The following is a 15,493-nucleotide window of genomic DNA, read 5'->3' as shown; positions in this document are numbered from 1 at the left end:
TTCGTGCCTGCTGTTTTTTCAGATGCTAAACTTGGTCTTCCAGCTTTTTTGACATGGATTGTAGGAGGTTAATGAGTGATTCCACAGATTTAACTTTTTCGGACAGCTTGTGGAAGTCGGTTCGCAGAAGGTTGTCATTCACCGTGACAGCATCCAACTTGTGCTCGAGTGAGTTCTTGAAATCTTTAATCACTGCCATGATGGTGCTCAGCGAGGGCTCTGCCACCTCTGGCATCTCCTCCCCTGCCCGTTATTCACCACTGCCTGCCTGGTCACTGCGCATTTGTCCATTGTGTTTGCACGTGACCCTTGGGTTTCACAATTGTCTTCAGGCACCTGCGCTTGGCCGGCGGGGGAGCCCCTTGTAGTCCCCCCCCCCCCCCCTCAAATTGCAATGCGTCTATGTCACGGTGGCGCAGCTCCCAGCCCAGATACACTGCATCGGCCTATTCGCATGGGTGAGGGGGTAGGTTCTCTTACACCGTTCAATCCCTGCCACCGGGCCTTAGTCGTTCCTCTCCGTCTCAACGGGACCACCCTGCTCACCTCGCTGTCCGCCAACTCAACTTTAATCCCCCCAACTCCCCCTGGCTGTCCTTCGGGCCAAGCGCCTTGCTCCCAGCCCCCCACCCTCCGCCGATTCCCATTCCTAGCTGGGCCGCGCCTTCTGCAACAGCGGACTGCTGCCCCAGGCCACCGCCAGCCAAGCCTCACTACAGGATGCCCTGGCACGCCAGTTGATCGCCCACAGGGGGCCCACCTCCATCAGACGTCTCCAGATCACCCTCTTAGGTGCCTTGCACGTCTCTCCCCTGCACTGGCCGCACGCGACCTCCTTGCAGCCACCTCACCGCCCCCAATTATTCACGTCACAAATCTGTGACTTCCAGGCTTTCTGCTCAGCTGGGGGCACACTGTGGCCCAGATGTTTTAGGATTTTGTCTCGGATATCGAGAATTATATTTGTGGACTCTCCGGAGTTCCCTTACATTGAGGCCATCTTGTTGGCTGCTGCCAAGCCTCCCATGGACCAAAACGCTTGACCTCTTAGTTACTAAAAAATGTCTTTGACAATAAACTTTAATAGTGGTATAAGTAGGTATTGTGATTGCTCTTACATGTAATCATGTAAATCTTTGCTATTTGAACCGTTTCGTTTAATGTTCAAATGATGGAGTTTTCCATTTTCTCATCTGAGGCTAATTTAATGCATTGTGTTGTATATATCAGATTTAAAGATTAATAACATTTGTATTAAGCTGGAACCCCGGGGCATTGGAGTGGCTGGCTCCAACAATATCATCAGGCTATATGCGGATGATGCGCACATTTACATCCTTTCCCTTGATGAGGTTGCTGCCAGACTTTGGCGTGGTCTCAGGCTTAAAGGTAAATGTCTGGTAGACACTGTAGTTCTCCTTGGGGGGGTGAAGTGATAAGACTGCATGAAAGGCTACGAGACACAGGTACTCGCTGGGAAACTGTGTTTCACATATATATGTTTTTGAGGGAGGGGGTTGGGGGTGGAGGGAGGAATGGGGGGCTGGCTTGGAATACATCAAACATGTTGGTGATGGCCATCACCAAAATGTTCTGCCACCCTGTCTCTACCTGGTAGAAAACTCACTATTCACGCTCCCTTCACGAGTTTTCCAAAAACTTAACACCCTGTTGGTTTCAATGATTTGGGCTGGGCGGCAGAGTAGGGTAGCCTCGTCAGTCATCAAAAGGGAGATGGAGGATGGCGTTCTGAATCTCCTGGACATGCAACACTTATTTTGCAGAACTTCTACAGCATGCCTTTTGGTGGCTCAGAACCTGACAACTGGGAGAAGAGACTTTTTCGAGATATGCCTGGCGTACATATTTTGGCACGTTTATTGATGCGAGGCAGCTGATCGGAGCGTTCAATCATGTATCTGGTCAGGCACACAGCCATGATTTGGGAGTTGGTCAAGAAGGTGCTTCAGAGAGATCCCTTTGACAGGGAGCCGATTCTCTGGGACCTCGCACAGTTTCGAATGATCAATGTGGATATGTCCATAAACCAACGGAGCCGGGGACAGGTATCCTGGGGAGGTTTTTATAACCTTTCCATATGCCCAGGAAACCTTAAATACAGGGGCAGGACACTTGCTGCACTACGCTAAGCTAGAAAATACAGCAAGGGAGGTGTGGAGTGGTTTCCCAGCATCATTGCAGCCTTCCCAGGTGTTGGCCGGCCTTCTCAGATTGGCAGGTGTGGGGAGCAGACAACTAATTACCCTCTTCTATGGGGCTCTGAGGTGGGGACATGACACAACCTCCCTATAAAGCACAGAGGGCGTGGGAGTCTGACCTGAGGGAACCCACAGCAGATGCCGACGGGGTGCGTGCCTCTGAACTGGTGAAGCCTGTCTCCTTAACACAGGTTTGAGCTGCTGCTCTTCCATCACACTTTTGTGATCCTCTTTCAGTTAAAGGGGACAGATCTCACCAGGGTAGTGAAGTATGGATGTTGTGGGGTGGTGGGTGCCACCTTTTTTTGCACCTTGCCTGGAACTGCGCTGTGGTTCAGAGGTACGGGGCAATAGGTGAGTTTCTCCTAAGACTGAGGCAGCTGCTGGCCTCATAATCCCCTTTACTCCAGGGGCACGCCTGATCGGCATGGAAACGAGACCCAAGGGCCAGAAAATTCCGTACAAGATTGTCCAGCATGCACACCTCATAGCTAAGCGGTGGGTGGCTAGGATCCTGAGCACAGCGGGTGTTGCTCTGGCTAAAATATCTGCTTGCATGGGGGTGGCAGAAGAACATCACCTACGCATGTCTCAAATTGATCAAAGAGCTGCAGATGATGCAATGGCTTTGGGACTTCTGCTATACAGATTCAATAGTAATGAGGATTTCAACCCTGATTTTGGCTCCAGGGACGAAGGGTCATGTTTGTGTGTATCGTGTTGGTATGAACGGGAAATGTGACTGCCAGAATAGATTTGAGACTTGGCAGTATTCCTCACTCTTTGTTTTTAAGCTATGCTATCTTTATGATGTATGGAGACCATCACTAGAGACTGCTTTGTTGTGCTATGGGCACATGTATGGAAGTATTTTGCACTGCCTGTTTTGAATGGAAAACTAATCAAAGTTTTGTTTTTTTAACTGAATACACCTCTGGTTTACACTGTTAATATCCAAAGTCTATAGCAACAAGTTATAGACCTCCACAAAGCAAAAGTCTGAAACCACCCCAAGGATCAGCTTCTGAAATCCCTATCGGAGGACTACTTGGATCGTACTTTACAAGCTGACAGCCTTTTGAAAGGTGTTAAGGGAAGCTAAAGAAAGAGTTGAGAGTGGACATACAACTTTTTAAAACTCAATTGCAGATTCTGGACCGTTGCCCGCCCCAAAGTTAAAAACAAAATGGCTATAGGATTCATCAATGACAAACAAGTATAGTTATGCAAAGTAATTTCTCTGTTTACCCATGCCTATCTGTGCATATTGTTCGATTTTAGCTCAATATCAGGATGAGAAACCGAAGGAGACACAAATGAAAAAAAAAACTGGTTTGCGACAAAGGACACATTATACACCCAATCAAGATTATAAAAACAAAGTCACATATCAACATACCCCAAACACAAAAAGACAAAACACAACACATGGTGTGACTAATTATAAAACATTTACTTAAGCAAGCAGAACATATGTAATGCATTCAATTAAGAAAACATCAAAGTCACAAAACCTAAAACACTTTAGATTGGTTTCATTTCAACAAGATGGGAAGTTGTACAGTAAATTCAATTTAATTTGCCCGAATATCACTGCACCGCTGCCACTTACACTACAGTAAAACAGAACAAACAAAAAACATCAGTGATGTATACTATACAGTCTAAACAAAATCTGCCATACAGGCACTGCAATTTATTTGAACAGTTGTTTTGTTTCTTTCAGCAGCTGTACAGAGACCGTTTAGTCCGATTACAGCTATATATTTTCACTGCTGTGGCTTTTAAAGCTCTAGGAGGTTTCAAATTAAGAGGAGGAAGTCATTTCCAAACACCAATATATATCTTGCTTGTTAAAGGGGGTGTAGCTGGGATTTCTGCCTCACAGGAGATGGAGTGTCATCACTACTACTAACTAGACTAATTAAAGCATAAGACAGGAGTCTTGGAAAGGATCACAGTATGCTCTTGAAGGCAAAAGATACTAGTGGATTGAGCCTCGGAGTTGTAGGGAGGTTGAAAAAGTATCTAATCAACATACAAAAACGGATAATAGCCCAGCTGCGGTCTTCAGAAATGGCTTACAGGTCTTCAGATGACAATCCGCAAAAAGTCAGTAGCGTAAGTTTGGCAGGAAGCTCTAGTTCAGTCAGACGTGTAAATGGTGCTCATTTCACACTGTACAAAAAAGTACATCAGTGGGAATTGATGGGGGAACAAAACAGTGACTTCATGACTGAATAGATGCGCTGTGTATGTATAGAAGCACAGGACTGACCTATAAGGAAAAAGTCGAGAACCTTCATCAACACAAATTAAATCATTTTGGGGGGAAAAAAAAAGAGAATAGGCTTTACACACCAGTAAGCTTTGTTTTTCTAACTAGTAGTAAAGATGTCTGGTAAGGCCAGGGGTGCTCTTCACATTTAGTTACACGGTGATAAAAAATAAATAAAAAAAATTCGAACAGCAGTGCTATCAATTAATCGAACTACTGTCCTCATTATCTGTGCAAAGCTAGAGGCGGAGAAGAAACGTCAGCCATCTGTCACAAGACAGACAAATGAAAACCTAAGCAGCAGCATCTTTAATAGTAAGAATATATTTGTAAAGAGTTTGGACATTTGCGCATTAAGTTGCATTTTAGTCTTGTTTAGTGCTGCATTCACAACGAGTGGCTGGTGAGATAATAACAATAATAACCTGGATAGCCTGTAAGACAGGCAACGTTTAACAGCAACCAACAGATCAGTGCTGGCGACTAGTAGATAAGCATGTAACTCTTGCAAAATGGAAATGAACAGAAATTCTTCCTTCCTAAAAATCTTTCATTAGGCATACATAAATGATGGAAATTGAAGCTCTTATAAGACACTCCAATAGTGCTATTACTGCATATAACAAATTAAGTTCTTCACTTTGCCAAACTATCAGTAAAAATTGGACTTTTGTGCTACAAATGGCAGACAGCACTCTTACGAAACCTAGAATAATGTGTTTAAAAACAGAACAAAATCTCGCACAGAGGCACCCGCTGAGGAAAGCGAGCAAGCAGGGTCTGGGTTCACGTTCATCACTGGGTAGTAATCCGTTTCTGATTAAATGTAGGTTAATACATGTGGCGTCGAGAGCAAATTAAAAGAAGCATGGTAAATCTAGGTAGGTGGGGCATGGCGGAAGAGGTTCTTTCCACGCAGGAAGCAGTTACAGGTATTCTTTTAGATCTGTAAATCATAACAGTTGCACATAAATTCATATGATCACACACAATATAGGCTAGAGGGGGGGGTCCTGATAAGAGAATTAGGTGCTATGTAAATCCATAACAAACTACACTTCCGGAATAAAGAAGGAATCTTGAATAAGACAACCCTACCCCCATTTGGCATTAACCTAATGCACAGAACATCTGGCTAAAGGAAGCTACAGCTGATCATCTTACCACATACAGTGAAATGTGAGAGGTCTTCCAAGGGACCTTAACGATGGCCTTAAACTAAATCACTATGAAAATGACTTTAATGTAAGTTAAGTATTTGTTAAAGAAGCATCCCAATAGTGGGGGGTTTTATTTGGCCTGCTCATAGTCAGAAGAGTCTTGGACACTGTCTGGCTCCTGTTACAGACCAGTCTATCATACTGTGACGTAATTTCAGTGAGGGAGAATATAGTTTGGACTCTTAAATCATTCTCACTTCCTCCATCATGTGTTAAGCACAAAAGTGAACCCTTGGTTCTTCAATCTATCCCAAAACTGGTGTGCAAATTGAAAGTACTCGATAAACTATATCCTATCTGGCACTGTAGGTATCTCTGATTCACGTTTTAATTCCAGTTTGCCGTAATGATGATCAGACATCCCCTAGATTACAAATAAGAAACCAAACTTCACAGGGAAGGGCAGTTTTTACCTCACAGAATCCTCTGCCACACTCCACCGGAATGAGTATGCCCCATATAAGATCATCTATTGTCACTGGACACTTATTCACACAGACTGAGGCATTAAGGGCTGTTGTGATAAAGTGTGAGTAAAATGACTAATAAAATGGGAAAACTTTAAAATGAAAGCCAAAGCAGGATAGACTATTTCCTTTCCAGTTTGCTGCCCATACAAGTTCGAAGAGGGCGTTCCATTTCATGCTTGCACTACATATTGCATGGGGAAAATAATGACGAGCTGAACCAATTTAAAGTCACTTCTCTGAACTCCCAAAATGTTAGCAGGTGAGTGGAAGTCAAGCATAACATAGGGGCCAAAACGCAGACATGAGCTTCATATAAAGAAGCTCTGCTGTTTTCTAAGCTTGAGAAAGGTTTTAAAAGTATATGCTAGAAAATTTAATTTGTTGCCACTCATGTTTTTGTATCTAGTAACGAGTTCTGGACAGCTGCTTTGTTTCCACATAAAGGAAAAACCTACTGGTTCAGCAACAACCATTTTGCCAAACAGAAAAAACCTGGGAATGTTTGGAGTGCAAGCCAATGAAGGCTTGACTTGCATCTTGTAGTGGGAGCAGCAAAGGTATTAAGTGGTGCATTATGTGTTACATCTACTTACCAACCCATAAAAAGTAAATTTCACACATTTTCTTCTTTCAATATATGTATATATTTTTTAAAAGCCTAAAGCACTACAAAAATTAGCTCTTTAATTCACGGTTCGTGCTTAGCTTAAAAGAACGGTCCTTAAGTTACTCCTGGCTGCCCCGGGAACACAGCTACCTTCTCTCCCAGGATAATAAGAAAGGTGCCCACTTTAATTATTTCTTTCCTTTGTCAGTAATCAAATGACCAACAGATTAACTGGAAATTTTTGCTTAAGAAAACGAAATTCTACCACTGAACAAAACCAAAAAGAAAGAGTATCTATTTAACTGTCCCATCGAGACTTCTTGCGCTTGGGTGCATCAGGGACCACGAAGTCTTCAGGTTTGTTATCTCGTTTACTGCTGCCTCCATCTCTACGGCTTTCACCATTCCGACTTTCTCCCCCACTCCGGCCTTCACTGCTACTCCGCCCTTCACTGTGTCGGCTACGAGAATGGTGTCCTTCACCATGGCGATGCCCTTCTCCATGACGACTGGTACCATCACCATGACGACTGCTGCCATCTCCATGACGACCTCCACTGTCACCATGTCGCTGGCTGTCTCGGCTACTCCGACTTTCACTGTGACGGCCTCGACTACTACCACCCTCTCGTCCATCACGCCCACCACTGTGCTCACGGCTGTCTCGCCCACTACTGCTTTCGCGGCCACTGTCCCGTCCACTACTGCTTTCACGTATGCTGTCCCGCCCACTACTGCTTTCACGTATGCTGTCCCGCCCTCCACTGCCTTCGCGGTTACCATCTCTATTACTGCTGAGAGTATTTGGGATTGTATACCCTGGAATACCCATACTTGGGTAGCCCGTTGGCACGCTGCTCAAAGTGGAACTGCTGACAAATCCTGACATTGCTTTAGATGCTGGTGCAGTAGGAGCAGCTGGGGTTGGTGGGGTTTGACCAGGATGTGTAGGTACAGAACTTAAACTCCCTGCACTGGTCCATCCAGTTGCGTTGGTTGAAGTGTTTCCTGTTTTCTGGTTGTTCAGGCTAGCAGCAACAAAATGAGTCTTGTACTGGGACTGTTAAAAGAAATGGGAAAATACAATGTCAGACACACAAGCTAACTGTAAGATCCAACAAATAATACAATAAAGCAAACTGTGCAAACAGTGTATTATACACCCACAAAGGGACATGGCTATGTAAGTTAAGTCACCCATTATTTGAACTCTATTCCTAGAGCACAGAAAGACAAGTGACTTAGCTTCGGTAACGTCATATATTAGAGAATATATCTAGTTGCGGATTCCTTATCTTTGAATTTTCCCCAAGAGTCGTACTGGATCCAGAAGATTTTTTGGAAGCAATAGCCATGCACGCTGGTTGGCGGCATCAATAGGCTCCGCGTCTATCGTCTGCGGCAGAAATGTTATACATGCGCCACCCAGGCACGCCAACGTCAGTTTCTTTTCATGACTTTCCAATCAAAAACACAGAGCCATGAAGATCACTGACCACTGGGGTGTCAAAACTAGGGCCCTGAAAGGGAGGTCCCTGCCCCTAGAAATCGGTTTTCAGAGCAGGGAGGATGGGCCGGTTGGTAAATCTGCAGCTAGATATAGTCTTTACCGGAGGTAAGTAACTTGTCCATCTGATACAGACTTCTAGCTGCCGATTCATTACCTTTGAACAGATACCCAAGAAAAACCATCCTCGGGGTGGGCCTGTGTACCAATTTCAAACTAGAAAAAGTATTTCGGGACAGAATGGACAAACTGCCCATCCCTATGGACCTGGCCATCCAGGCAGTAGTAATTGGTAAACCTGTGCAGAGATATCCACATTGCTGCTTGGCAGATATCCAGGGCCAGAACTCCGCGTACTGGAACCGCGACTGGACCCTACAGTGGTTGAAGCTTTACCTCTGGTGGAAGCAGCTCCCAAGACCTCAGGGGGTTGCTTTTTGGCCAGTGCGTAGCAGATCTTGATGTAGAGTATGCCCCAATGAGAGATGGTTCGCTTCTGCACCACCCGACCTTTCCTCGCATCCACATACCCACAAAGAGTTGGTTGTTGTAGAAAAGTACCCTCTTTCTTGGCATGGTTACCCCCATTCTCTGCCAGTTGTCAGTATGTTTGAAAGTCTACTGGGTTCGTTCCTGCTAACCAGGAATCCAGTAGTTTTGCTCTCTCCTCCAAACTACCTTTTTCTTCCCACAATTGGCATACTGGTCCCCCCCCCCCCCCCCCCCCCCCATGTAAGTCCCTAGTATATGGTACCCAGGGAACTGGGGTTCCAGGGGATCCCTATGGGCTGCAGCAGCTATTCTGCCATCCACAGGGAGCCCATGCAAAGGGTTCTGCAGACCTGCCATTGCAGCCTGCCTGAAACGGGTGCATGCACCCGTTTTCACTACAGGTCACTGAACCTGGTCACTAAGTCACCCCTATGGAAGGCCCTCTCAGTGCAGGTACCGGTTTGTGAGGGCACCCCTGCTTATGCAGATGTGCCCCTACAAACTCCAGATCCATTTTCCTGGACTTTGTGAGTGCGGGGACGCCATTTTACGCATGTACTGGACAAAGGTCACTACCTATGTCCAGCTAAATAATGCTAACTCCGAACCTGGGCATGTTTGGTATCAAACATGTTGGATTCTCACCCCAATACTGTTGCAAGTATTGGAAGTATAATTCCATGCACTCTGGGGGCTCCTTGGATGAAACGCAGCATTGCTATCACCAGTCTTACAGGGTTTTCCTGGCAGCCCAGCTGCTGCCACCCTTCAGACAGGTTTCTGCCCTCCTGCTGCTTGATCTGATCAAGCCCAGAAAGGCAGAACTAAGGATTTCCTTTGGGATAGGGAAGTAACACCCTCTGCCTTTGAAAATGTGTGTGACTGGCTTGGGAGGGGTAGCATTCCCAAGCCACTGGTTTGCTTTGAAGGGCACATTTGGTGCCCTCCGTGTATAAACCATCCCGCACCAGTTCAGGGACCCCCAGCCGCTGCTCTGGTGCAAAACTGGACAATGGAAAGGGGAGTGACCACGCCCCTGTCCATCACCACCCCAGGGGTGGTGCCCAGAGCTCCTCCAGAGGATCCCTGGGTTCTGTCCTCTTGTTTCCAATTTTGGCAGGGAACTCTGGGAGCATCTGAGTGGCCAGACCAGGCAGGTGACGTCTGAACCTCCCCACCCAATAGGTGCTTACCTGGTTAGGTGACCAATCCCCCTCTCAGGACCATTCAGGGACTCTCTCTTGAGTGGGTCCTCAGATTTGGCTTGCACGATTCAAGCAGGACTCCTCTGCAACCTCTGCTTCAACTTCCAGCCACTGGAACCACGACTGGACCCTCCAGAAACCGGCAAACGCTGCTACAACAAAGAAGACTCTTCTGCAACTTTCTTTCCACGTCTCTTGCCAGCTTTGCAACATTCACCGGCCATGCATCCTCAGAGGACTGCAACTCTTCAGCCTGCACGAGAAGGAGGAATCTCCCTTGGAGTGAAGGAGTCACTCCCCTGCAACCGCAGGAACCTACAACAAGCGACGACTGGCTGCGTGGGTCCCCTCTCCTGCTGAGCTGCATGGATCGTTCATCACGGGTGACGGTCCGGAGTAGTCCTCTTGGTCCTCTCTGCCAGTTGTCCAACTCTGGTGGAGGTAAGCCTTTGCCTTCCCACGCAGGATAGTACCACCTTGCACTGCGTCTCTTGCAGCTGCCAAGGCTTGTTTATTTACCTCTGTGGTTTTCTAGTACTCCCAGCTCCCCTCTATGCATTTTACTTACCTAGGTGGGGGTAGCTTGTTCACATTCCATTTTTTTAGTATGTGGTTTGTGTTCCCCCTAGGGATACTATTGGTTATTACTATTTGCACTGTTTTTTAACCTTTTCTATGCCTATTTCTGATTGCTAGTGTATATATTTAGTGTATTACTTATATCCTAAGGGTGAATTACCGGTCTAGTATTTTGTGGTGATTTGTTCCAAAAATAAAGTACCTTTGTACGACTGAGTGTTTTCTTTCATGTGCATAAGTGCTGTGCGACTACAATGGTATTGCGTGAGCTTTTGCATGTCTCCTAAATAAAACGTGGCTGCTCACCCACAACTACCTCTAGAGAGCCTGTCTTCTAGACACTGCCTACACTTCATTAAGAGGGGATGCCTGGACCTGGTATAAGGTGTAAGTACCATAGGTACCCACCACACACCAGACCAGCTTCCTACAGTCATCCACCCAGAACTCTCTTGTTTGATCAAGGTAGAATGCCAACGGTCTTTTTGGGCCCAGGCGTTAGACTCTCTCCTTTACCTAAGAAGGATGTGAGGGCGCGTAAAAAGTAGGCAAGGTGACTGATTGGCCTACATGAAAAGGCATGGCCATTTTTGGCAGAAAAGAGTCCCTAGTGCGAAGCACCACTTTGTCAGCAGAGAGGTAGGGTCGGTTAAATAAGGCCTACAGCTCACTCACTCTGCGGGCAGATGTAATTAGCACAAGGAAGGCTATTTTCAATGTAATAAGCTTGAGGGGACAGTTGTCAAGAGGCTCAGAAGGAGCACACATAAAAAAAGGTCAGAACCAAATTAAGATCCCATTGGGGCATAATGAATGGGGAAGGAAGTGATGAGCAAGATCTTTGAGGAACCTATGTTCAATAGGATACTTAAAAAAAGAGGGCTGATCAGACACAAAAAGGCAGACATGGCAGATAGATAGCCCTTCAGTGTGCCCAAAGCAGAGCCCTGCTGGGCAAGTGAAAGAATGAACAGCAGAACCTCAGAAAGAGGAGCAGAAAGGGGGATCAACAGACTTGTCTGTGGACCATGCCACAAATTTCTTCTAACCACAGGCGTATACCGTTTTGGTGGTGGGACGCCTGGCTGCCAAGATGACGTTAGAGACTTCGGGAGATCTTCTCAAAGAGGCAGTCTGATCGGAAGATCGATAGACATGCTCGACAGCTTGGGATACCAGATTCTCTGTGCCAAGTCTTACTGGTGCCCTGTCATTCCAGTTCTTGTTGAGAACTCTGGGCAGGAGTGATATGGGCGAAAGGCATACAGGAGGCCCGAATTTCACTCAAGATGAAAAGCGTCTTCAAGCGAGAAACTCCAGTGCGCAAAACTGCTGACATTGCACTCTCTCAGCACAGTTGAACAGATCAAACCAAGGTCTTCCCACTGCCGAAAGAGACCTAGCACCACCTCAGAGTGGAGACACCATTCGTGATCCGCTAGGCTTTGTCGGATGAGTTTGTCTGCTTTGGCATTCAGAGAGCCTGCCAGATGTTGAACCACCAGGGATATGCCCTGCTGTTCCCGATTTGTCCAGAGGCATAAAGCTTCTTGACAAAGGGTCCATTCTCCCACCCCCCCCGCCCGGTTTGCTGCCATACCACATGGCGTTGGTGTTGTCAATGAACACCTGCACTAGCCTTCCCTTGATGGAGGGCAGAAAGGCTTTCAATCCAAGTTAGATCGCCCAGAGCTCCAGCAGATAAATGCAGTCTCTCTATTCAGCTGGATACCAGAGTCCTCTGATCTCTACCTCTCCCAGATGGCTGTCCCATCCAAGGAGTGACATCTCTCACTACTGTCAGATCTGCTTGGGGAAGGGAAAGGAATCTGCCTCTCACCAAATTGTGAATCGTTAACCACCATTTAACCACTACTGCAGATCTTTTGCAGTCCCCTCAGAATTCTGGACCATGTCAGAGAGATTCCCTTGATGCTGAGGACACGAACTTCAGGTCCCACTGCAGAGCCTGCATGTCACCTGTCATGTTACCAGAAGGGTTCAAGAGGCCACGAGTCCCAACAACCTCAGTCAGTCTCACCTAAATCCAGGATAGAGGCTGAAACATTGGTATCATAGCCTGAATATCCTGGACTTGCAACTCGGTAGGACAAGCCCGAAACTTCACTGTGGCCAGAACAGCTCTGATGAAAGAGTGTGACTGAGAGGGAGAAAGGTGTGACCTCTGAACGTTTATAGTGAACCCCAGCAAATGCAGGAGGTTCGCCATAGTCTGAAGGTGGAAGACAACAGCCTGGGGCGAGCTCACATTCAACAGCTAGTGGTCGAAATAGGGGAAGACTGACACCCCTGATCTCCGCAGATGAGCTGCAACCACCGACATCTTGGTGAACACCAGAGGGATGCTGGTAAGCCAAAAGGGAAGCATGGTGAAATGAAAGTGCTTGTGGCCTACTGCGAACCACAAGTAACGCCTGTGGACAAGCAGGACAGTAATGAATGTGGAAGTAAGAGTTGTGCAAGTCCAATGCAACCATCCAGCTTTGGGCGATCTGCAAAACGCGTCTGTCCGAGGTAATGGACTGCCAGCGGGGCAGGTGATGGCGAATCCAGCTGACAACTGGTTGTCCATGGTGGTAAAGAGGCAGGCCAGGATGGTTCCTATTCACAGGAGCCCCTGTGCTGGTTTTGGACCAGGGCCAGGTACCTAAAAAGATATCCGTGAGGGCATCATTGAATGGGATCAGGGAATCAGATGTGGAAGCTCCCGGTTGCAGCACCTCTCTCAAGAGATTAATCTTGACTGCCACCAAGAGAAGCTGAAGGTCCAGGACCTCAGCCCCACTTCCCACCACCTGTAGCGAAAGAGGCTCCCTCCTCCGTAGCCACAATAGGGATAGAAAGCATACCATTATCTGGAGATGTGCCCAGTCCACTGGCTTCGCCCAAATCCTCACTACAGTCCATTTCCTCATAAGGATGATATTCAAAAGGATCCACCGACCCCTCCTAGTCTTCCTCGAAGCCTAGCCCAATAAAATAGTGCTCAGGATCCGATCTAGAAGGCAAAGCTCCTGCTGGTATCTGAGTTGGCGTCGGGCGACATCCATCCGGCTCCATATTGGAGTCAGGGATGACAATGGGGATATCACTGCCATGGGCCCAGTGTCGGGTAAGGATGAGTTGGTACGACCAGTGCCAAACTTGATGGGGCCCCCTCCAGCCCCAAGGGGCCCAAAGGCACACAGACAGCCCAAAAGTGAGGCGCATGCCCTCATAAAATTCTTCTAATTGGGCAGGGGTTACTCCGGCTACTGGAAAGTCGGGAAGAGTGGAGTCGGTGCAGGTTCCGAAGAATAAGGTTTAGAATGATGATGCTCCTTTGTTGCGTGGGCCGACAGAGAAGGAGAAGTCTAAGATCACTTCAACTTTTTGCTCTTCTTGTGCCTCGACTTACCAGATCATCCTGAGGCTTCGAGTGAGATGGCAAGTACGATTTCGGACTCCGCAACTGGTCCCAGGACCTTCCTCCTCTTGACCAGGACTTCAACCTGCATGGAGTTTGCATACCAGGCTGCCATCAGCTTTAGGGACCACTCCCTCAAAACCTTCGGATGCATAGCCAGACACTCTGAGAATGACTTCGGGTCATGGTCATGCCCCAAACAGCACAAACAGATGAGGTGTGGATCTGTCACTGACATCACACAACAACAGGATCTGCAGGGCTTAAAATCGGTCTTGAGTAACTACACACCAGGAGGTAATACCTCAAAAAAGTTTGACAAAAGTTCCAAAAAGGCCAGTCAAAAAAAAGACTAAGGGGTAGCTCTCCTCTCGGATCAGAGCTGGCTGGTGATGAAAGAAAAGAATGGACATCTGCATGCCTGGGTGGCGCTTATATAGAAACTTATATGTCATTTCAATGTAGACAATGCTGAACCGATCAACGCCACCTACCAGTGCATGTGGGTACTGCTGCCAAAAACCTTTCGGATCCAGTCTGACGCCAGGGGAGAATTAAATGGTAAGGAATCTGCAGCTAGAAGTCTCTATTAGATTTGGTAAGTAATTGCAAAGTAGTGAACCAGAGCTTGTGCCCTAGCACTATCATTTTAAGATCACATTATACCACTGAGAACCAATGGCTTTGTCCACTTCAATGCTCTGTTGCATTCCAGCAAGGATCCAACACTACAGCCTTTCTTATCTGATCATAGTGGTGCAACTTTATGGTCAGAATGGAGATGGAGGGGAGGGTGGATCATATGTTGGAAGTAACTGAAAGACTAATAATTCAGGAGCTAGGATTCAGGTGGGAATAACTTACATTCATATCATACCCTCTTCAATCCTAAGAAAGTAAAGATTACCAACCTTGAATACAATTAGTAGAGGAGGCCACATCAGTAAGGACTAATCAAATGAAATGGTTACCTACCAGTAGGAATAGTTTTGAAGTTAAATAGTTTTCTGGATTCACATGCTGTGCGTTATTATGCCATCTAGCTGTTGGGTCTGGAACTCCCTTAAGTCCTCTCTCTCTCTTTTATTTTTCCTTGTTGGGCATTGGCATCTATTACCATTTAGTACCTTGTCCATCCCTCTCGTGGCATCAGATGCCTGCCCCGGAAAACCCTGTGCGTGGTCATCTTCAAATTCTTTTTCCCATTGTTTAACCCGGAAGCAACAGTGTAAGCTCGATCGGCCCCGAAAGAGAAGGAGAGGACATCAACAGATTGCCAAGAAAAGTCTTAAGGAAAATTAGTCAGCATCACATAGAAAGAGGAGGATAACTGAAGTAGTAGGTTGAACAAATGGTTGACTTAAAGATTAATTGGATGCTGCAGTGCCAGGGAGTCAGAATCGTCACGGGGAAGGTGGGTTATGGAAAATACAGCCTTTAGATTTTGCTCCAAGTGCCTGCCAACATAATTTTTCCCAGAAAGACAGCC

At 46.7% G+C, this 15,493-nt stretch overlaps 1 protein-coding gene across 6 annotated transcripts in view; it reads right to left on the bottom strand.

Annotated features, from left to right (window-relative positions):
• Positions 1-3,650: 3,650 nt before the first annotated feature.
• DDX42 (DEAD-box helicase 42) overlaps positions 3,651-15,493 on the bottom strand; it is a 516,281-nt gene continuing 504,438 nt past the window's right edge. For all 6 annotated transcript variants that reach the window (XM_069238031.1, XM_069238033.1, XM_069238036.1 and 3 more), the window contains one exon: positions 3,651-7,854. In XM_069238031.1, the coding sequence (XP_069094132.1) occupies positions 7,093-7,854 (762 nt within the window). In that variant the 3' untranslated portion in view covers positions 3,651-7,092. The remainder of the gene's footprint in view (positions 7,855-15,493) is intronic.

The sequence above is a fragment of the Pleurodeles waltl genome, chromosome 6 (assembly GCF_031143425.1).
Source record: "Pleurodeles waltl isolate 20211129_DDA chromosome 6, aPleWal1.hap1.20221129, whole genome shotgun sequence".
In the NCBI taxonomy this organism is placed as follows: Eukaryota; Metazoa; Chordata; class Amphibia; order Caudata; family Salamandridae; genus Pleurodeles; species Pleurodeles waltl.
Note: the sequence above shows the minus strand (reverse complement) of the source record. Positions and strands in the feature narration are given on the sequence as shown.